This window comes from Triturus cristatus, chromosome 8 (assembly GCF_964204655.1).
Source record: "Triturus cristatus chromosome 8, aTriCri1.1, whole genome shotgun sequence".
Taxonomy (NCBI): domain Eukaryota; kingdom Metazoa; phylum Chordata; class Amphibia; order Caudata; family Salamandridae; genus Triturus; species Triturus cristatus.
In genome coordinates this window covers 762,282,566-762,305,171 of record NC_140591.1, presented here as the reverse complement: position 1 = coordinate 762,305,171, position 22,606 = coordinate 762,282,566, and the positions used below count along the sequence as shown (strand labels likewise).

The window sequence follows — 22,606 nt, the reverse complement described above, 5'->3', positions numbered from 1 at the left end:
ACATCTTTTCTAGTTGCCGCATTTAAAAGGTCTGCCCATAATTCATCATTGAAATTAATGAATGAAATAATTTTATAGAGCGCGCAATACATGAAGGTGTCTTAGCGTTATACAGATCAGAAACCAGGAGACCTACCGCCTGAGAATTTACCTCTGGCATAGCTAATGCCTAATTGAGAAAACAACCAGGTCTTCAACTGTTTTCTGAATAGCTGCAAGACTGGTTGTGAACGTAAGGCAAAAGGAAAGGAATTCAATAGTTTCCCTCCACGGTACAAGAGCATTCTTCCACCCCACTTTGCTTTACTTATTCTTGGCACAGTGATCATGTGCGCCAAGCTTTGTCTGAGGTTCCTACAAGGAATATACCAGGAGAACCGATCCTGAGAAAAGGTCGCCCCGGCTCTGTGAAGGGCCATGTGGATAATGCAAAGGGGCCTTACATAAAATTCCCCTTTCCACTGGCAGCCAGTTGAGGCAGTGCATTCGATGAGAGATTGGTCCAAATTTGGAGACCTTCAATATTGTTCTTGCTGCTGTATTTTGCAGAGACTGGAGCTTTTTTATCAGATATTTTGAGGTGCCCAAATATAGGGCATGACCATAATCTATCTTTGAGAAGATGAGTGCCGTCATCACTGTCTTCTGTAGATCAAACGGAATGAACAGGCAGAATTTTCTTAAGAACCTTCAGCATAAAAAAACCTGCCGAGGTCACAGCATTGATCTGTTCCGAGAGACATAGCTTGGTGTCAAAGATGACACCCAGATTTCTTGCCTTCTGCACTGGCCTCATTAAGGTACCTAACTCAGAGGGCCACCAGGAGGCATCCCAGAAGTAGGTATCCTTTCCAAAAAGGAGATACTCCGTTTTATCCAAGTTCAGCTTGAGACAGTTTCTCTGCATCCAGTCTGCAACCTGGGCCATGCATCTGCAGAAGTTACTTGCATCCTTTTCTACCTCCGATGAGATAGCTACCACAATCTGTGTATCTTCAGCGTAGGAAAATACAGCCAGGTCAAAACTGTGAATCAGATTAAAAAGGGGAGTGACATATACTGTAAATAAGGTGGGGCTAAGGGCAGACCCCTGAGGCGCCCCACAGTGGAGAGAGAAAGGTCTGGAACGTGCGTCTCCCATCTCTACCCATTGTTTTCTCCCATTGAGAAATGAGCTCAACAATGCTAATGCAGTGTTCCTTAAACCTAGCGAATGCAATCGTTTGATGAGAAGTGTGTGATGAACCGTGTCAAAGGCAGCAGAGAGATACAGTAAAATGAAAGCCGCTCTGCCAGAGTTGTCGACTACTCCTTTTAGTTCCTTGGATGTAGCCACCAGTTTGCTTCGGCTGTCCTGAGTGCAGTTTTATATTGCACTCACCAATGGGATCACTCTTCTGTTACCTTCTTTCATTAACATTTAGCAGGGCACACTTTGCTTCCCTGCATGCAGAATTAAACCAGGAATTGCTTTTAGCTGATGTCCTTCCTGGCTTGAAATCCTTCTCATAGATCTCCTGAAGCTTTTTAAAACAGTTGTTATGACTAACTAAAAGAACTTCACTATTAACTAGCTTGCCAATGGACGAATTGTAGAAAATGAGATATCCTACATTTTTACAATGACATCTTCTGATGCAGCAGTAGCGTTCCACTTAAGCGCAGCACAACCTGGGTCATTTCTTGGCCCCTCTTCCCATGCCCCAGGTCCAACACAAGAGGAAAAGTATCACTTTTAAGTCTGAGGGATTACAATTCCAGTCAAAAACTCCCAAGCTGTATTTTCTAGGAGGATATAATTAATGCTACTCCTATAATTGAGTCTGTAAAAGATGGGAGGCAGTGAAGCATCTGATTTTGTATGGCCAATACAGGCTCTTGGCCCATGCGACAAGCAGTTGCTGCTTACTTGGAAGGCTGTGGCAGATAATCGGGCAATAGGTGACACCTCTATAGAGGGATGCTTCAAGATGAACCCTCTTCAGCTATTCGTTCTGAGAATCATGCACTAGACTGAAATGTAACGTTAAACTCCCTCTGTGATGATGATGTCCGACTTGGCATAACTTAATATAACTGACCAAAATCTCTGAAGTTGGGGAAGGTACTTTAAAAGACATGGACCTGATATAAACAAGAATATCTAGCCAGGACTCCCCACCAGGCTCAGCAACCTCTAGACCCAGTATGGTCGGACTGTACTGAAATTGCTCGTTTGCCCCCTCAATGTAGTTTTGACCCATATTAATAGGCTACCAGAAGGGGACCCAGCCACTGAACAGGTGACAAATTTGGTGTAGCTTCGGAATCTGTCCCTATGCTCTCTTTCTGTGGTCCATGTCTCCTGGAGAACACAGGTCAAATCCATCAATACAAGCACCCCAGACATTAGTTATCAATTTTACCCTTATGACACAGATCTTTACCACAAAATATCATTGCCAAAAGACATTGATGCACTATCTCACGTTCTCAGTGAGAGTCATTTATGGATGTCCCTCTACCATTTGAATCTAAACACTATTAAGAATTTCTCCTCATTTCACCAACCAACAATAACTTTCTGGTTGCAAAGTTGGTTTAGGGAAAAGCCAATACTTAATTGCAACCCAAACATTGTTGACTCTGCAAAATCCCTATGCTTCACCCTGGACAAAACATCAACCTTCTAAAAGGGGCTAATTTCCAACTCAAACTACCCAAAGGATTAATCTTGGATCTTGATTTAAAGCACGCTATCCAAGCCCTATTCCTACCAAGGTTAGAATATGGAAATTCCCTAATTGAAGGGATTCCAAAACTACACCTGGCTTCCCTCAAGGCTGCACTATATATTGCTGCTAGACTAGTCCCAGGACCCTGGAAAGCTGACCATATCACTTTTATCCTTCTAGCTGAAAACTGGTTCCCACTGAAGCAAGGTGTGTATAAAAACTGGTATGCATATGCTGAAACACCAGCATACAAAACGTTAGACTTCAGGAGGTCAACAGCCACAAAGGAGCGCGGAAACTGTTGTTCTTCAGATCCCGGTTCTGAAAACAGCTCACGCGATGAATGAATCCTCAGGCAGTGCACCTATAAAATGGAATTTGATCCACTCTGTTCACTCTGTTCATCCGGACAATTCTATCCTATGACATGATCAAGATGAAGTTTACTAATCTACTTTTCCACCACCACTTTCAAGTAGATCTAACTTAGCCCCCTTAAATGGGCTCTACCCATGATAGTGACGGACCATGGCTACATTCCCACATCCCTTCTCAAAGCAAACCTGTATTTTGACCTCAGCCGTTGATCATACTAATGGCCATGGAGTTGACAAGCAGATATTTGTATGAGTTCTCTGTTAGCCATGAAAGGGAAGGCTGTGTATAAGAGGACCCTGTCCACGTGGATATTCCTCTGGAATAATGTCTTCTACACACAGACCAAGAAACAGTCCTGGACGGTCTGGGAGTCCATTTGTTATACTGCTGCTGCTCAGCCTGAGTGCCTGGGAGAGAGAATGTGGGTGAATGGAATGTTCGTGTGTGTGTGTCAGTTGGAGATGGGCTGAGCAGTAGTGAGGCTGCTCCTGGTGGGGTTCTCTCCTATGTAACTCCTTACCTTAATAAACCTACATGGAAAATTACTAGGATAGGACCTTCCTCTTTTTACTACATTTTGGCGACGATCTGGAGAAGAACCTGCGGCTGTGCCACCTCATGGACTGATGGTTTACTGAAATTTTGCTGACTAAAGAAACACAAAGGTAAAGAATTTCCTAAAACTACAGCTACGCGCTTAAAGCATACTGGCACCCCTGAGAGCCCCATAAGTGACCTCTACATCGGTCGCCCCAATGTAAGTTTGCCAGTCCCTGCTCTACCTTCATGCTTCCTTTCCTGCTCCTTGGGGACAGTGCTCCCTCCCCTGCTACTTTGGGACAGTCCTTTCTCCAAGTGCAGTTTCCCAGGAGAGTGTCCAGTTGTTTTGCCTTGCTGCCTGCCTCCTCTGCTCCTTTAGAACTCAAGTGAAAGGATTTTCCCGAGTCAGGTCTCTGTACCGGTCTGCTGCAATTGTCCGCCTGTGTGTCTCAGATGCGACGTGCCCTGCTTCACCAATGAACTTTTCGTTATTCCTGGATTCTGGCGCTCACTACAGGAACCCTGTGTACTGCTGTTAACCCTGAAGCTGTTGCGGTAGGATCGTTTCATTCCCTACCCTCCCTGCCACCTTGCTCGTTTTCCTCCACTTCGCGCTACGTTTTCCACCATTACTGTGCCTTATTTCGTTGTTACCAGCTGCCTCTCTGACTTATTGTGCTAAATGTTCCCTGCGCTGCTTTTATCTGTACTTTTTGCTGCTTGCCGTGTGTTTTTCAATTGACCCCAACCTTGTGGGGCATGTTACAATTTGTGCCGCTTCTTTGTTTACACCGGCAATGTACTGCTGAGTGTCAGTTTGAGATGGGCTAAGCAGCAGTGATGCTGCTCCTCGTGGGGTTCTCTCCTATGTAACTCCTTACCTTAATAAACCTACATGGAAAACTACTTGGATTGGACCTTCCTCTTTTTACTACACCATTCCACTAGGGCTAATGCTGCTACCACTGCATTGACACACGGAGTGCCTGTCTTTGACACCAACCAGGCTGCATCATGGAACGCACGACATATGCTTATGAAGTACTACTTTCTGAAAGCCATGTCCAGTGGGAAGGACATTTCACCCACTTAGTCCTGCAAGACATTTTGGTCTGATGGTCTGAGCCACTCCACAGACCCTCCACTTATGAAGTACTGCTTTGGTTTTCTTTCTAAGGTTGGGAATCTGTAGTTAGAAACATCCATCATAAATGACAAGGTACTTACCTTCATTTATATTCTTTCTGGTGGATACTCTGTCTAACTGAAGATTCCCCATTGCACTCCCACTGCCCAATCCTGTGGATTGGCCTCTTTTTAATGCCTATAAAAGGTCCCAAGTTACTATGCAGCATACTGGTACCAGTAATTGGTCACACTTTGCGCTGGAGGGTGCTTAACCCCTTCTGTGCCACGCCTTTTCCCCCTCCTGTGCCGGGCGTTGTATTAGTGGGTGGGGTTCATGACGAGATAGTCTCTTCATGGGCACAGCGCGACCGTGCTCCATGACGAGACTATCTCGTCATGGGCACTGAAGAGGTTAAAGGGAATAGACAAGAAACTGACAGTGTACAGCCGTGGTGCTTATATGTGTGGTGGTGTGGAGTCTGGGTGAAGTCACACAGTGCCACCCATCAGCTTTCAGAGTTTTGCTATAGAAAAAGCATTCCGTATCCAGTCTGGCTCCTGGGGAGTATGCTAAGGTAAAAAATCTGTGGTTAGATAGAGCATCCACCAGAAAGAGAGTTACTGAAGATAAGTACCTTGTTTTCTAATGTCCTCTTTATGTCCTGTTACCATTTACAAACTACCCAACCACGGAGAAGTATCCCCAGAATATTCTCTTGTGTCTTCGCTCGCCTCAGTCCGACATGGATTAGCATAGGATATATTCATGATGTGTGGAAGAGCTAAGAAATGTGCAAAGCATACTTTCCTTGGTTACCTAGCTTAGATGTTGATTTTATTATTATAACTAGGCTTTAGTTGGATCTATAGTTAACAATGTTTGCTGTATAATGGACTGAATTGTTTCATTCTTTTTCTAACAGCCCAGCAGAAGAGTTGCATTTTGGATCCAAAGACAGTGGAGAAAGAAAATGCTTGATACTTCTTACTAATGTAACTAAAAATCCAGTTGCCTTTAAGGTAAGTAAATAAGATGAATACTAATATTTTTGTTTTACAACTCAGTAACAGAAAAAATAAATAACAGGGTTGCATTATTCATGTCTGTATAATCATGAATGTTTTACAACACTAATAAATAACGGACAGTATAATTGATTAAATATACATCATTTATAAATATATTTATAGTTTCTAAGAGGTACAGCGTGATTTGATGCAAAAGGATTAGCTTGTATTTTCTCAATATGTTCATTAACAGAAGAAAAGCAGATCAAATCTTATTACAAGACCATTATCGTTCTTTATATCAGAAATATCATTGACTGTGACAATGTAGTAATTTATTGGTGGTCATATAAGAAGTTTATAAGACGTTTCATTGGTCGTCATTATTATTTGGAGGTATTTCAGCTAGTCCTGAGCTCCTGATTCCCTCTAGTCCCATCATTCCAGTTCTGGGTTCACACCAAAAGAAGCACAAGTCTGTTCAAGTTATTTGTAACCTGTCTCGGACCATCGGTGTCAGTTCTTCTGTATTAAATATGTTCCAAAGTTCAGCAAATACTCACTGGTCACTTTCTACAATTGAACAATGGCATTTGTGTAGCTGATTTCCTCAAGGATGCTGTGAGTGGATGTAGACCCTCTTGCCCAGTGTAACTCAACACCAGAACCATTGGCTTTAAGGGAAGTGAAAAAAATATTGTTGCAAATGGTTTCCTCCAATGTAGTACACCAGGATTTTTTAATTTTGCTTTTGATCGCCAGATTTTTTTTACCTTTATTGTAGGTGTGTCAATCTACCTAGCCACACTCATGGTAACTGCATAGTAATTGGATTGCGCATGTTACACTATTCTAGAGTTAGCCGTGCCCAGATTAATAATAGAATGATCTTGGGTAAATAATGCAAGGCACTAGGCCATTTTGTAATTGGCAATATGCCATTATAAGAGTTTTCTATGCCTGTTACACGTTCTGATCACCCTTTATTTTAGGAGTATGTCCTCCACTCTCTTCAGAAATCTCACCGACAATGGCATTGAGCTTAAGTAGGATGAAATTTGGAACTACTCTGCCTCAGCCTTGATATGCATTCTATTGATGTTCCTGGTCAAGAAGCATACGCGCTACTAAACCTTGTAAATATGTTCATAACCCATCCACATTAAATATCCTAATTGCATCACAGTCCCTCCTGTTGCTCCTCATAGACTTCTTGTCGAATAACTAACCTATTTAAGATTACGCTGTATTTAAACTTCCTGTCAGGTTTTTCTTCTTCACACCCTTCTAAGAGGGGATCTTCACTGATCTTATTTTTGGCACTTAGATACAAGCCTTTATGTACATAACCTCCCTGTCTGCTTTATCCCATACCCACTCTTCCTATCTTGCAACACATCACAAATCATTTTGGCCCAGCTTGTAGCCATATATAATCAATTTAGACAATCCCTCATTACTTGCTTGCCATTCTCAACCTCTTGTGTCTATTGCCTGCTGTTTTATCCAATATTACTGGAATCATTATTCTGTTCCATTTTTCTGCGATGCAGATATGTGCTGGTGCCATCCGTGCTACTTTTGTACATTGCATTTGTGCTTGTGCACCTCTCACTCTACCGTCTGGCACTGTACCAGTCCACACTCTTTAAAAAGGTGAAGTACGGAGAGTGGGCCTTCACAAGTACATTTAATTTTCTTGGAAATATCACCATAAAATGGAGTCCATTTTCCCTTTTTTTCTTCTTACCACCTCTTACATGTTCTTCTCTCTTGTATAGTACAGAAAGTGTGAGATTGAAGTATTTCCTAGTTTCAAAGTATGGGAAACTCTTCTCCCTCTCGTTGTCAATTCTCTGTCCGTGTAGTTTAATATCTATGAGGAGCATGTCTCCTTGACTACCTCACAGTCACTCAGTGTGTTCTTTAAACAATAGCGCAGGAGGAAACATATTTGTGTCAATCCAGTCCTTGAATCACTCATCAGGAAGCAGTCGGCGCTGCTTCCCTTTGGCTCGGGCACAGAAATGACTATGCTAGGCAACCATTTGGTGTCTTCAGTACTGATTTCCAGTTACCTTGTTCTCTATTTTAGTGTTTTGTAATGTTTTTCCTTAATGCTTACGACTCCTTAACTAAGATCTTATGCATGTATTGGTGAATCGGAGGCATCCACACTTAATGATCGTATTGCAGTTTGCAGCAATTCTTCTGTGTCTGTCTTTGCCTTAAACTAGTCGGCCACCTAGGTCTCAGTCTGTGGGCAATTCTTTTCCTTCATCATTGACTGGTTGATACTTTCTTCTACTCATCTGATATTTTGTGCCCATATATCTATTTTAGTCTCTTACAAGCTTGCCTATTTTGTGACGTTGTAGCAAGGATGCTCTAAAGGGCACTGGCTATTTGCCATCGGCTGTACGCACTCCACATAGTATATATTTATTCAACTTCTCTGCTCAATGTATGAAAAACATCATGTGTTAATATTTGTTTTATTTATTTGTTTTTTTTAATTATAAAGTTTGCATTAAGAACTGACTCACATCTAGGCGCTGGGAAGATTAGTGATAACTAGCAGCAAAATGTGGATAAAAAAGTTAGCAGACGAGCCAACATTAGCAGTTTTACACAAAGATAGCCAAGGCTCCTCCCTCAGCAGTTGCAATTTGTTCCAAAGCTTGAGGCTGATCACTAAAAATTTTGAGATATACAGTTTGTTGGAGGAACCCTAAAAAGACAAACTTAAGTGCAGCACAGTGACATTTGGGGCTAGCGTATCATCTGTGTAAGATAAAAAGATTCCACACAATGCAAGTGCTGGTCCGCTCTGGGTCAACAAATTCAAAACGCCCCAACCCAATGTACTGGGCCAGGCTTGGGCAAGGGAACTAGACATCCATCCTTACTGCCCACTTTCAGGCAATGGACTATTTGAAGCTTTGCTAACTAGCACGACTGCACTTTTATGCTGGCTCGCCCTTTGCAGCTTAAAATGCACCGGCCTAGTCTCAAGCAAGAGAATCTGACTTCCGCCTAACTGACTACATTTAGGCTTGCACTCTGCAAAATTTGTACATGGTCTGCAATCCCTCAGCATTCTAAGTTATGCTCTGCCCGCTGGTTTTATCTGCTTTTTTCATGGGCTAATCATACAGCTTCTTTATAGATCTGTATACTGTAATACCTGCTACTATTTGTAAAGGTTTTAATTAACTGCACAATAAAATTGACTATGACTACAATGTAAGTGCTTTAAAGATTAGTGTTAAGATTTTATGGAACAATTCTGTTTATTGATAGAGGTCCACAGCATAAATAACACAGTTTTTGCCTACAACCAGCAGCGTATGTCATGAGAACTAGCAATACACAGATGTGTGCCCACAACCCGGAGGCCGGCAGCAATGCAGGGACCATTTGAACAAGAAAAAAATAAGACTAAAGCAAAGCCCAAAAATTAATAACTACATTTTAACACCCCCCTCCGCACCAGAAGCATGTACCCTTTACGGCCCGGGAAGCCTTTGGTCCCCTAAGGGCCCTGCGAGGAGTATTGGCCTGTTGGGAGGGACTCTGCCAGTTCCGCTCTTCACGGGGTGAGCAAGCGCAGAATCTGTAGATATTTGAGGCACATCACTTCCAGAGTTCTATTGAGAGAATACGAATAAAGGGAGCCCATAGTTCTGGGTAATCAGCTGCTCTATTCTCCACTACGAGAGGCAGTCATTCCATTGCTGAGGAAGACCAGAGTCCGTGAAGCCAGAAGTTATGGTCCGGTACGCTGTCCACACCCTAGAGCGCAAGGATCACTTGGCGTGTGGCATTTAACAACAGGGCCATCTGCCGACCCCATAGCTAGTGGAGCGGGAAAATAAGGGGATTTCGCAAACCAAGGACAGTGTACGCAGGGAAGCACCAAAGAGTAATGTCAAACACCAAATCGATGTTGCTTAATACCTGATCCCAGAATCTGGACAGCTTAGGGCAGTGCCATAGAAGATGTAAAAGTGAACCCATGTGCCTGCAACCCTTCCAGCATTTCTCTGAGCACCCCTTCTTCCATCAGTATATACGTGCTAGTGTAAAGTACCAATAGGAGGCAATATTGTAAACTTCCTTCGTACCAGCCACGTTTTGTGCTGTGACGTGCCCAATAAAACAAATTCAGCCAATTACTTGGAGGAGAGCGAGCGCCACAATTCCTCCTCCCAGCGCGCCGGTTTTACACATTGTGCCCGCCTCTGAAAGCATAGTATAGAGCTCTGAGATAAGGCGCTTGTCGCCCTCTTTGCAGACCAGCCGTTTCTCAACCACGGTGCCGTCTTATAACCCGGGGAGGTCACTCAGAGCCTCAGTTGCAAATAGTGGAACGCATCCGCGGTGGGTACAGAATAGTCCTGTTGAAGCTGTTCAAAGGGATGATCACTGAAGGAACGATAAGCGAACCCTTGTGTTTACATCCTTGCTCAACCCAGCGGTTGAACACCTCTGAGCCACACCCCAGGGGGAAGTCAAGGTTATCGACAATCTGCGACATTAGGGAGGTATGGTATGGCTAATGGAGACAAATCAGGCAAAGTGATGTTTTGTGTAATTGTTGCACTTAAGTTAGATGACTCTCTTGGAGGCCACCAAATAAAGCATTCCCATAATGTAGTTTTTTAGTGACTGCTCCTACACCTTGTTTGATGATCACTGATGGGAGGAAATATAATAACTTACGAAGCACATCTTGGAGCAGTAGTCCTTGACCACCAGTACTCTAGAGGTGTGACTTAGGGTTCATACCTCCATCCCAGATAGCACCAACATTTCTTTCTTAACCGGTGGTTTGTTGACTAGTGAAGGGCCCCCAAACTAACAAGTGCAGAGACTAGGGCGGGAAGTTCTTGAGGAAAGCGGACACATTTGACTTGGCCCCATTGGCATGCACTCATAGTTGGTAGATGCATTTAGTTAGCTTCAACAATAGCTTCCAGTCACTGAAGACCTTTATGCAACAGCGTAGTTCTTGAACAGAATTTGTTGGGCTGTTCATCTGCATATAAATTAGGATATCATCACCACTGAAAAGAACTTTCAGACCTGAGTAGAAGCCTGATACATATGTTAAATAGCATAACAGAGACTAGGAACTCATCCGTCTATAGACAGCAGTAGTAGTGCTGGAAGTGTAAAGACCCAGCTGGGCTTGTATTATCATCGCTGCACCAACAATTCTTTCTCTTTGCTACCCATTATGCATTACTCTTTTATTTTCTTAGGATCTTTTAGTTTTGAATCTGCATGTAGATTACAATGAGAGGAACCTCATCTTAATTTCCAATCACCCCAACCCCAATACAGCACCCTACCCATCCAGTTCATTTAGGTTTTATTTTGTAAAGTCAAAGCAAAAGACTTGTTTAACATTTATTTCTGTTCTACGTTTTAGTAATGAAGATACGTTATGGCAACAATAAATGTCCCCATTAAAAACCACACTAGCTCTTTCTACACATTTCTCTTTAATTGCATCCCTTATAGGAACAGTTGTCCTGGTGTTTCGGTTTTAAAAGACATTTTGGCTCTTCACAGTGCTCTCGTTACTGTTTTATATTTTTTTATTTTTGTCACGTTTTTACAATTTTATATCATTTAGTGTTCTGTTTTCTAAGCATGAGGTCTGCACAAAACTGAATATTGCCCTTTGGCGGGAATACATGTATTAAAGTAATAGTAAGGTTTGATGATACACTGTGGATTTTAAAAACCCGTTTCTGTCTATTTCTCCAAATCTTATTATGCTTCGAAACAGTTGAGTTTTCAGTGCTGCATTTTACAGACACTACACTTACAAATCTGAATATCTATAGATCCCTCGATTTGCAATCTGTTGAGTTAAGAGACTGGGATGAATACCAGTATTAATGAAGTGTCAGATTGGGTTCATTTAAACAACATCTTGGATCATAACTGGCTAAGATGTATTCTATGTAGATAAGTAAATATTGGGTAATGACATTTCCGAAAATGGCTCTGTTTAGTATGTCCTTCCTTAAGTATATCACCTTTCTGCTACTTTATTTTTTAGTATTTTCTATTACATTGTCTTTTTGAAGCGGTGCTTTGTTGCCAACGGTGGAGCACTTTATGAGCAAATGGAAAAATATTCTTAGTCACTCCAAAATCCTTTTCTCTGTTTAAGGTGAGGACTACTGCACCTGAAAAGTATAGAGTGAAACCTAGTAACAGCAGCTGTGAGCCTGGCACATCGTTGGACATAGTTGTGTCTCTACATGGAGGTGAGGTAACGCTGTTAAGAAAGCGTTTCAAGTAAAAAAAATAATTTAAAAAAGTATCGCAATGAATAATATCATGCAATTAATGCCCTTTGGTGTAGTGAATTCATTACCGAGCACGGGGAATTTGCTATTGTTCTAGAGCACTACAGAGACAACAGTCCCCGGGATGTCAGATCTCCAGATTTTCAACATTTTTCTTTCATTTATTTTTCTGTTTTTCATTGTGTTCACATACTTATGACCATATACCGGTATGGTGGTCCATTTCACATTATGAAAAGCAAATTACAAAAATCGTATATACTGGATTTGATAATTTAGGTAGTGAAAACACCGCGTTGCAAGCTGTAAGAAAAAAGAGGTGATGGATTAAAACAGAAGGAAAACAAGATCAACACGTTGTTATAATTTATTATTGATATTTCTATAGTGCACATTCTGCCATGGGTTAGGTGTCATAACGCTTTCAGAGCACAGAGTTTTTGAGTGTTCTTGTGATCTGGGCAGTCTCTCAGGTCGCTGTTTCTTGTTCAGTCAGTTGTCAGTGTGTTATGATTTTGGTATCTGAGAAATGTGAGCAATCACTTACACATCTTTTTGGTCAGTGGACATGCATATGATCAGGTGATATATTTTTGGTTGTAGAATTTAATAGCAAGTGCGGTGGTAAAATGTACTACCCGACTACATGGCACATCTAGACTAATTTGGATCTGTGTTAGTTATTTCTACTGTCTTCTGTTGTATTTGTGTGATTTGGCAGGGAGTGTGGTTGAGAGCATCATGATCGCTAGCTGTATTGTGTAATTCAGCTTTGTTGGATGTTGTCAGGACAGTTCTCCAGGACCTTTGAAAATCTGAGCGAATTGCACAGTCCTAGCCTGTTGTCCCTGGATCCGGAGGAGCCAGAAGTTACAGCAAGCTTCCTGAATTAGGAGTTACCTCCGTTTTATGCTTTGAACAGTCATAGCTTATTGTTGTAGGGTAACATGGGGCACACACACAGGTTCAGACGTAACATACAGTGATTGTTTTGCCTAGAAAAGAGATGATACTTCTATTTCTTCTCATTTCAGTTGCATAGTAGTGTTTTCAAAGCTTATAGTAGTAGTGATATGTTTCAAACTAAAGCAAGGCATATGAAACACTTAGACTGCTCCATGCACAATAATCAAAGCAGTAGAATTATATGGTCTGCATGGGTAGGGTACAGGATTCAGTGTTTAGCAAAGGTTTACTTTGTTCTGAGGCACACAATGCTGCACCAGTGTTATTCCTCGTTACCATAGTTGATGTTCGAGGTGGCGACATAGAGGAAAAAAGGGGCCACTTCTGCTGTGGTTGCTGCTAGGATAGAACATCATGGATCAGTAGAAACAGGTTCATGATTGTCAGGTGCCCCACAAGACTTACCCTTGCTTGTGAAGCAATTCCGCAGAGACGACAAGAGCGCCCGTCCGTGTACCAACCTGACCCCCCTTGGACAGGGAACTCAACAGGGATGAGATGGACACAAGGATGGGAGCCGATTAAGGACGTAGGGCGGTGGTAGTGGAATGGAGCGTGCAGGGTATCCCGGGGCAGCTGGAAAACAAACAATAACAGGATTGGTAAACTAACCCCAGGCTATTCCAGAATATCCCTAAAACACACACAACTGTTCTCCTGCCGGGACTCACCAGGGCTTCTGTCTCCAGAATCCAGCGAGACTCTCCTACTCAAGGTCATGAGAACAAACGGGCAGAAGGCAACACAGTGATTCAGCAGAAGCCCTAACTGCAACCAAATAATAGCGCTCCTGCGCGGCTCCCCCAAAATAAACAAGTAATGCGCTCCTGCGCGGTTTTTCCCAAAATAAACAAGTCATGCGCTTCTGCGCGATTTCCCAAAACAAACAAGTAATGCGCTCCTGCGCGGTTTCCCAAAATAAACAAACAATGCGCTCCTGCGCGGTTTCTCAAAACAAACAAGTAATGCGCTCCTGCGCGGTTTCCCAAACAGCAAGTAATGCGCTCCTGCGCCACTCTCCAAATACACAAGTCAAGAGCTCCTGCGCTGCTAACTAAAAAGAAATGCGAGTAAGGCGCTCCTGCGCTGCTCACCCAAAGAACAAGTTCAACAACGCTGCAGCGCTGCTTCTTTACTGATCGAATGCAACAGCTGTAGCACTCCAGCAATGGTGCCAGAACGAGAGCGCTCCTGCGCGAGAACCCCCAACACCACAAGTACCTTCGTGTTGGCAGCGGCCAGAAACGTTCCTCCGTCGCTGAAGCCTCGGAACAAGAATTCAAAGCACAGAGCCGGCGGGAAACGCGGTGATAAGGCGTTTCCCCCGGAAGTGCTTCCAGGACCCGCCTGTGGCAGGAGAAGAACTAGACCGGGGCTCAGCTTCCAGCCGGAAGTGAGGATCCCGGCAATGTTGTGCGTGCTTCGTGGGATGTCGGGAAACGGCAATCGCCGAGAACCCGACAGAACCCCCTCCCAAAAGAAATCCCCCCACCGAACCCCCCGGACCTCAGAAGGGGCAAGCAGGGCGAGGGCACAGGGGGTGACTGAGATGAAAAGCACGGACCAGAACGGGAGCATGGCGCACATGGGACAAGGGCTCCCAAGACCGCTCGTCCGGACCATAACCCTTCCAGTCCACCAGATAGAAAAGTTTACCTCGCACCCGGCGAGACCCCAAGATGGCCCTGACCTCATATTCAACATGGCCCGCCACCACCACAGGAGAAGGAGGAGAGGGGATTGGGTTGTCAGAGCGGACCGCCCGCAGAAGGGAAACATGGAATACAGGGTGGATCCGCATGTGTGATGGGAGCGAGAGCCTCATGGCCACAGGGTTAACCAACTTTTCGATGGCAAAGGGACCCACAAAACGGGGCAACAGTTTCTTGGGACCATGCACATTGAGGTGCCGAATCGAAAGCCACACTCTGTCGCCCACTCTGTGTTCAGGCTCCTTCTGTCTGTGAGCGTCCGCATGCGCCTTGTAGGCGTCCTTCGCCTTGGCCAACTCAAAGCGCGCCTGCTGCCATAGTCTATGTAGAGTCTCATGATAGGCGCGCACTGTAGGCAACTGGCTGTCCCGGGGGACTTCCCAAGCAGAGGTGCGAGGGTGACGACCATGGAGACAAAAGAAGGGTGACATGCCAATGGCCGAATGCTTGCTGTTGTTGTACGCATATTCTGCTAACCATAGTACCGCAGACCATTCCTTCTCCACCATCAGCAACAGACATCGGAGATACTGCTCCATAGTGTGGTTTGTTCTCTCGGCCTGACCATCGGTCTGGGGATGGTACGCTGAGGATAAACGCACGTCCATCTCGAGGAGTCTGCATACTTCTTTCCAGAAACGGGATACGAATTGCGAACCTCTGTCCGTTATGACCACTGATGGAATGCCATGGAGGCGAACCACCTCGTGCATGAAAACCAGGGCCAGGTCCTTCGCCGTGGGTACTTTCAACAAGGGTACGAAGTGCGCCATTTTGGAGAGGTGGTCGACTATGGTGAGAACCGTGGTGTGTCCAGTCTTGGTGATGGGAAGGTCAACCACGAAGTCCATGGAGACGGTGTGCCAGGGAAACGGTGGCACCGGAATGGGACGCAGCAGACCAACCGACGGCTCAGAGCTGTTCTTGCCTAACAGACAGATGGTACAGTTCGTTACATGCGTTCTTGTGTCGGACACCAGTGTTGGCCACCAAAATTGTCTTTGTATTAGTTCGAGTGTCTTGTGATAGCCAGGATGACCGGAAAGGACATGATCATGGCACATACGGACTGCTTTTTGTTGAATTGGTACCCCAGGTAAGCACAACCGTTCCCCTTTGAACAGCAATCCGTCCACACAAGTCACCTCTTTGCTGTCTTTGGCCAGGCCTATCGGATCAGACCGCTTCACGTCCCTCTTTACTTGAGCTAGGAAGTCTGTAGATGCTATAACGCCCTGGAAATGTTTTTCAGATATGATGGGAACCGGCTCGGGGTTTTCGGCAGGCTCGTCATGGTCGTCCAGCCGTGAGAGGGCATCGGCCTTGGCGTTGTCCTTTCCAGGTCGGAACGTGATCACGAAGTTATATTCGTTAAAGAATAAGGTCCATCGCAACTGTCGGGCTGTGAGGGCACGGGCTGAACGCAGGAACTGGAGGTTCCGATGGTCGGTGTAGATGGTCACTATGTGTTTGGCGTCCTTCAAGAAATGGCGCCATTCCTCGAACGCCGTTTTGATGGCTAGCAGCTCCCGGTCAGACACCGTGTAGTTGCGTTCCGCTGGTTGTAATTTTTTGGAATAAAAAGCCACCGGATGTAGTTGTCCTGTGTCGGTGCTTCGTTGGGACAACACGCCCCCTATAGCGTCCTTCGAGGCGTCTGCTTCCACGATGAAAGGTTGCTCAGTGTCAGGATGCACCAGCACGGGGGCTATGGTGAAACGTCTTTTTAGTTCTTGGAAGGCCCTCTCAGCGTTCTGCTCCCACCCGAATGGCACACCTTTTCGCAACAAGCGTGTTATGGGAGCCACCAGTGCGGAGAAGCCGGTGATGAACCTGCGGTAGTAGTTGGCAAAGCCTAGGAACCGCTGAACCCCTTTTACGGATTCCGGAGAAGGCCAAGACAAGATGGCTTCTACCTTTTTGTTGTCCATGTGAATACCTTCAGGTGTTATGATGTGCCCCAGGAACTCCACAGAGGTGACATGAAAGACGCTCTTCTCCAGTTTGACGTACAAACGATGTCTTCCTAGCTGTTGGAGGACAGAACGCACATGCTGCACGTGTTCAGCGATGTTACGGGAATAAATCAGGATATCGTCTATATAGACGATACAGAAGACATCTATAAAGTCCCTCAACACCTCGTCGATGAAGTACTGGAAAGCTGCGGGGGCGTTACAGAGTCCGAAAGGCATAACCTGGTATTCGAAGAGACCGAACTTCGTCCGGAAAGCGGTCTTCCATTCGTCCCCCTTCCGGACTCTGACTAGATGGTAGGCACCCCGCAGGTCGAGTTTGGTGTAAACTGAGGCGTCTTTTACTTGATCCAGTAGATTGGTGATCAACGGCAGGGGGTACCGGTTTTTCACCGTGATGGCGTTCATCGCCCGAAAGTCTATGCAGGTCCTCAGATCACCTTCCTTCTTCGACACGAAGAAAAGAGGAGAGGAAACCGGAGACCTGGAATGGCGAATAAACCCGTTATCCAGGTACTCATCCAAATAGGATCGAAGGTGGATGTTCTCCTTTTCTGTGAGAGAATAAATTCTGCTGCATGGCAACGTGGAGCCAGGGATCAAATCTATACGGCAGTCAAACGACCGGTGTGGAGGTAGGGTGTTGGCTCCTTTTTTATCGAACACCTCTGCCAGATCCTGATATTCCTCTGGTACGGTTGTGTGGGAAACCGACCCCATGCCATCAACGGGTAGTGATCTCGCCTGTACCGAGCGAGCCCCCAGACGATTGTCCCTCGTATAACAGGTTTCACAGCAGTATTCCGAATCCAGGTGGATTATTCTGGCCGCCCAATCGATTCGGGGATTGTGCTTCACCAACCACGGCAACCCCAATATAACCTTGAATTGCGGAGCGTCAATGACATCAAAACTGATGGACTCAGCATGGTGGTTGGCAAGAAGCATGGACATCTTTTCGGTTTGGTGTCGGATTGGGCCAGAGGTTAAGTCCGTTCCATCAACAGCCTTGACTGCTTCGGGTTGTTCTTTTGCCACGGTTTGTATACCCAAGGCACTCGAATAACCGGTGTCAGTGAAGCTGCCTGTCGCACCGGAATCCAGCATGGCGGTTACCAACCAGGTTCTGCCCGCCTGATTCTGTAAGGATACTTCGATGCCTACATGATGACTGCCATCGAATACTGCGGGGATCGCTGAAGTGTGATACGAAGAACCCAGAGGACGGATCCCCTTGTCTACTGGGTTGTCTCGTTTCCCATCTGATCGCCTTTTGTGATGGGCAACGCAAACGGCCGTCTGCCCCTTGATTTAGAGGGTTTCACTGGACACTCCCTGACGAAGTGTCCGCTTTTCCCACAATACAGACATTGGTTCTGCTTCCTTCTCTTTTCTCGCTCGTGAGCGGTCAACGGCCCTCGTATGCCCCCGATCTGCATGGGTTCCGACGCTTCACCCTGGGGGGAAGCTTCGTCCTTTGTTTTCTCAACGCCTTTTTCTCCAAAGGATAAGAAACGGTTTTCACTGCCCTTCCCTTTCTCGGTCTTTCTTTCCTGTAGACGGAAATTCATCTTCACCACCAAGTCGATGAAAGGACCTATTTCCTCAGGCGGGTTGGGTAACTGTGCGATGAGATCCTTCAGGTCATCACGTAATCCTCGATAGAAGACTGACACCTTCTTGTCCTCTGGCCAATTAGCCTCGATGACCAGCCGGCTGAAACGGGTGATGTAATGCAGGAGATCTTGGCTGCCTTGTTTTAAGTTAAGCAACTCGTTATCTGCGGCCTGCACGAAGGTGTGGCGAGCGAACATCCGCCGCATGGCTTCTGTGAACGTCGGCAAGTGGTGGAGCATGGGATCGTCGTTTTCTACAAATGAAATGAACCACTGAGCGGCGTCACCTCCCATGTATGATAATATGTAGGCGACCTTGGAGGCATCATCAGGAAAAGCCGTATTTCTGGCCATGAAATGTAGGTGACATTGATGGAGGAATATCCCATACTTAGTACTATCGCCGTAGAAGCGTTCCGGTGGTGCCAGTTGTACCTGATGAGGTGTTACGACTTGAATGGCGGAGCTCTGATTAGGAGCTGCGGGGGCCCCCCCAAAGGTGAAGGTAGGCGGCCTCAACAGCCCTTCTTGTATGACTCTGGAACTAGGGGTAGTGCCCCAAGGACTGGTAACCCCGGATGCCATGTGACTCTGGATGGACGTTACATCATGGCGTAGACTGAGGTTCTCGGCTTGCATGGCAGCCAACATGACTGCTATGTCCTGCAAGGTGACTTCCGGGTCGCCCATGTCGTCTGGGTGGAATAGTAAACGTGGGCTTTGAATTCTGTCAGGTGCCCCACAAGACTTACCCTTGCTTGTGAAGCAATTCCGCAGAGACGACAAGAGCGCCCGTCCGTGTACCAACCTGACCCCCCTTGGACAGGGAACTCAACAGGGATGAGATGGACACAAGGATGGGAGCCGATTAAGGACGTAGGGCGGTGGTAGTGGAATGGAGCGTGCAGGGTATCCCGGGGCAGCTGGAAAACAAACAATAACAGGATTGGTAAACTAACCCCAGGCTATTCCAGAATATCCCTAAAACACACACAACTGTTCTCCTGCCGGGACTCACCAGGGCTTCTGTCTCCAGAATCCAGCGAGACTCTCCTACTCAAGGTCATGAGAACAAACGGGCAGAAGGCAACACAGTGATTCAGCAGAAGCCCTAACTGCAACCAAATAATAGCGCTCCTGCGCGGCTCCCCCAAAATAAACAAGTAATGCGCTCCTGCGCGGTTTTTCCCAAAATAAACAAGTCATGCGCTTCTGCGCGATTTCCCAAAACAAACAAGTAATGCGCTCCTGCGCGGTTTCCCAAAATAAACAAACAATGCGCTCCTGCGCGGTTTCTCAAAACAAACAAGTAATGCGCTCCTGCGCGGTTTCCCAAACAGCAAGTAATGCGCTCCTGCGCCACTCTCCAAATACACAAGTCAAGAGCTCCTGCGCTGCTAACTAAAAAGAAATGCGAGTAAGGCGCTCCTGCGCTGCTCACCCAAAGAACAAGTTCAACAACGCTGCAGCGCTGCTTCTTTACTGATCGAATGCAACAGCTGTAGCACTCCAGCAATGGTGCCAGAACGAGAGCGCTCCTGCGCGAGAACCCCCAACACCACAAGTACCTTCGTGTTGGCAGCGGCCAGAAACGTTCCTCCGTCGCTGAAGCCTCGGAACAAGAATTCAAAGCACAGAGCCGGCGGGAAACGCGGTGATAAGGCGTTTCCCCCGGAAGTGCTTCCAGGACCCGCCTGTGGCAGGAGAAGAACTAGACCGGGGCTCAGCTTCCAGCCGGAAGTGAGGATCCCGGCAATGTTGTGCGTGCTTCGTGGGATGTCGGGAAACGGCAATCGCCGAGAACCCGACAATGATCCACATATCTCCACAATAAAGGAGTGGAATTTTTGACACAGGGAAATTGTGATCATCTGATCTCTAGTCTTGGGCACTTAAAGGAAGAGTAGAACTTGGAAGTGGGTGCCGTTGGTATACCAGACCAACATGGCCTCATACCTGTTTTGGAATACATCCACATCAATCACAAGCCTGACATTTGAAGTAATCATCTATTCAAAATAACGCTATAATTGGGATGCACAAACCCTATAGTAGTGGTGAAACTGCTGTATGTTACTTGAATTCTCTACAACTAACAGCTGGTAATAGCGTTCTAGGTGTGTTAGGACAAAACCTGAAATAACTCCTGATGTCTGGCAGTAAAAAGAGAAATGACCGATCACAACCATCTTCATAGCATAGCCCTCTCAGTGGGAACAGATCAATACTATCCCTGTCTCTAACACAGCCTCTGTTGGTGCATTGGAGACAACTGTGGTCCATATAGACCTCTGCATCTGCACTTTGGTTGCTGACCCGAATGAGGAAAAAGAGGTGTTGTGCCAGGCTGCTTCTGCAGGTCATGGCATGGTCCTGCTGCTCTCAGGAGGGTGCTAACATTAGAGTGGACTGCTACTATATCAGTCACTCTAGCGGTAAACCGCTTTAGGCAAGCCTGGTGCTCACCCTATCATTATGTATGTTGCTCCTCTGCACCTTGAGATGTTAACACTCTTTGGCCGGCCTTCCAAATCCCATGCATTTTGGTAAAGTGGTCTGCAGCTGTGGATTAGAACTTCCTGATAGTAGCTCAGTGCTCCTCAGAGCAACATGAGATTCATTTTTGACAAGCGTATTAAACAAGTATAACACACATGACCTGTGGGATGTACATATTTATTTCTTTACAGTCTTTTGTGAGAGTTAAAATAGAGGTATCTCTTCAGCACACAGTGAATACTTTTAATCGTCATAATTAGTCCTTAAAGTGTATACATGACATATCCCCTCCTATACGTAATATCAGTCCTACTGCTAGGAATTTTGTAAACATTTTTGGGAGAGAGAAGCATTTGAAAGTCCAGTAGACAATTAAAAATAACTGGCTCGATAGTACAGGAAAAATCTTTTTTCAAAGTCTACAGTCTTTCCTCTAAATAGGTAAGCATCTCCCTCATTTAAGGTATTTGACACTGTTAAACTGTTCCCTCACTACTTGTGGGGTGTCTGTCACTAAAACGTCTCCTACAATGGCTGGATTTTGATGAACATGCATTTGCAGTGCTCGTTGTGGTGCACTACCATCTATGCAGTATCGTTAATACAGTTTTTGAATACTAGACATAGCTCCACAAGCCACTTCGTAACACAGGACTAACTCTCAGTCGATGCAGAGTTTGATTGGGTGAAGGCCAAGCACTAGACTAGAACTTTATAGAGACTGGAGACTAAGCCCCTCCCTACCTTAAATCCTTTTTAGGGGGAAGCAAGGAAGTTTTCTCAGGGGGACATTTTGCTATATTTCTCTGGTTTAACTTCTTGCCTTTTTTTGATTCGACTGCAGGTCTTCTCACAGTGATGGTGAAGTGACTTGTGTGCATCTTTTGTTTGTCCTAACTCCCCTAGTTAGCAACCCTTTTGTGTCTGCATCTCTCCTGACCTTTTTTTACCCCTTACACTTTCCTCCCTTTTTACTCAAATGCCGGATATGCGTTTGGGTTTCCTCAAGTCCCTTGTCTGGTTCTGTCACTGTCCGCGTGCCTCTGTTTCTATTTTTAACATGTGTGCACCTCTTTAAAACACATTCTGAATTGCCCCTTACCAATATACTCCTCTGAAACCAGATGCTCTACATATCTTTTGAGTGCACTCATGACAACCCCTAAGGATTGACAGGTTGACCTTGATGTAAATCTTGTTTTCACTGTATGAGATGCTGCTTAGTGTTTTCTCTACATTATGGAGTTCTTTGTTTTTTATGCTCTCACTCCCCTGGAGGATTGCATGTATACTATAAAAATCATATGTTTGCCCTTACATTGTAGGGGTCTTGTAATTTACCTTTTATCTGATTGTAAGTAAAGATTTATATGTATCGTCCTTGTAAAAGGAGAGAAATCTAGAAGTGCTTCAGCTCTGTATGATTCCATGCAGACCTAGGTAACTCCACCAAGAGAAAGTATTTGGGTTTCTATTAATTCACTTGTCAACTTAACTGGTGGTATAATTTCTGGACAAAGAGTAGCAGCCTCTTTGACAAAAGTAATTATTCCAATATTTAAAAAAAGGATAATGGAGTGATGCTATGTCGTACAAAACTATCACTCGATTGGCTAGGTCTAAGAAATTGTTTACTTAATAGATTGTGGGCAGGGTCAGGGAATGGGCTACAGAAAAATAAGTTATCCCCCGTTGATCCATAGAGTCCATAACATACCCTTATACCTATTCTTGACTACC

The 22,606-nt window shown here is 45.2% G+C and overlaps 1 protein-coding gene across 1 annotated transcript in view; it reads left to right on the top strand.

Annotated features, from left to right (window-relative positions):
• Positions 1–22,606, top strand: part of MOSPD2 (motile sperm domain containing 2) — a 544,536-nt gene that overhangs the window by 335,561 nt on the left and 186,369 nt on the right. Inside the window, exons 11-12 of the mRNA XM_085622201.1 lie at positions 5,684–5,780; positions 11,959–12,055. Of these exons, the coding sequence (XP_085478327.1) occupies positions 5,684–5,780; positions 11,959–12,055 (194 nt within the window). The remainder of the gene's footprint in view (positions 1–5,683; positions 5,781–11,958; positions 12,056–22,606) is intronic.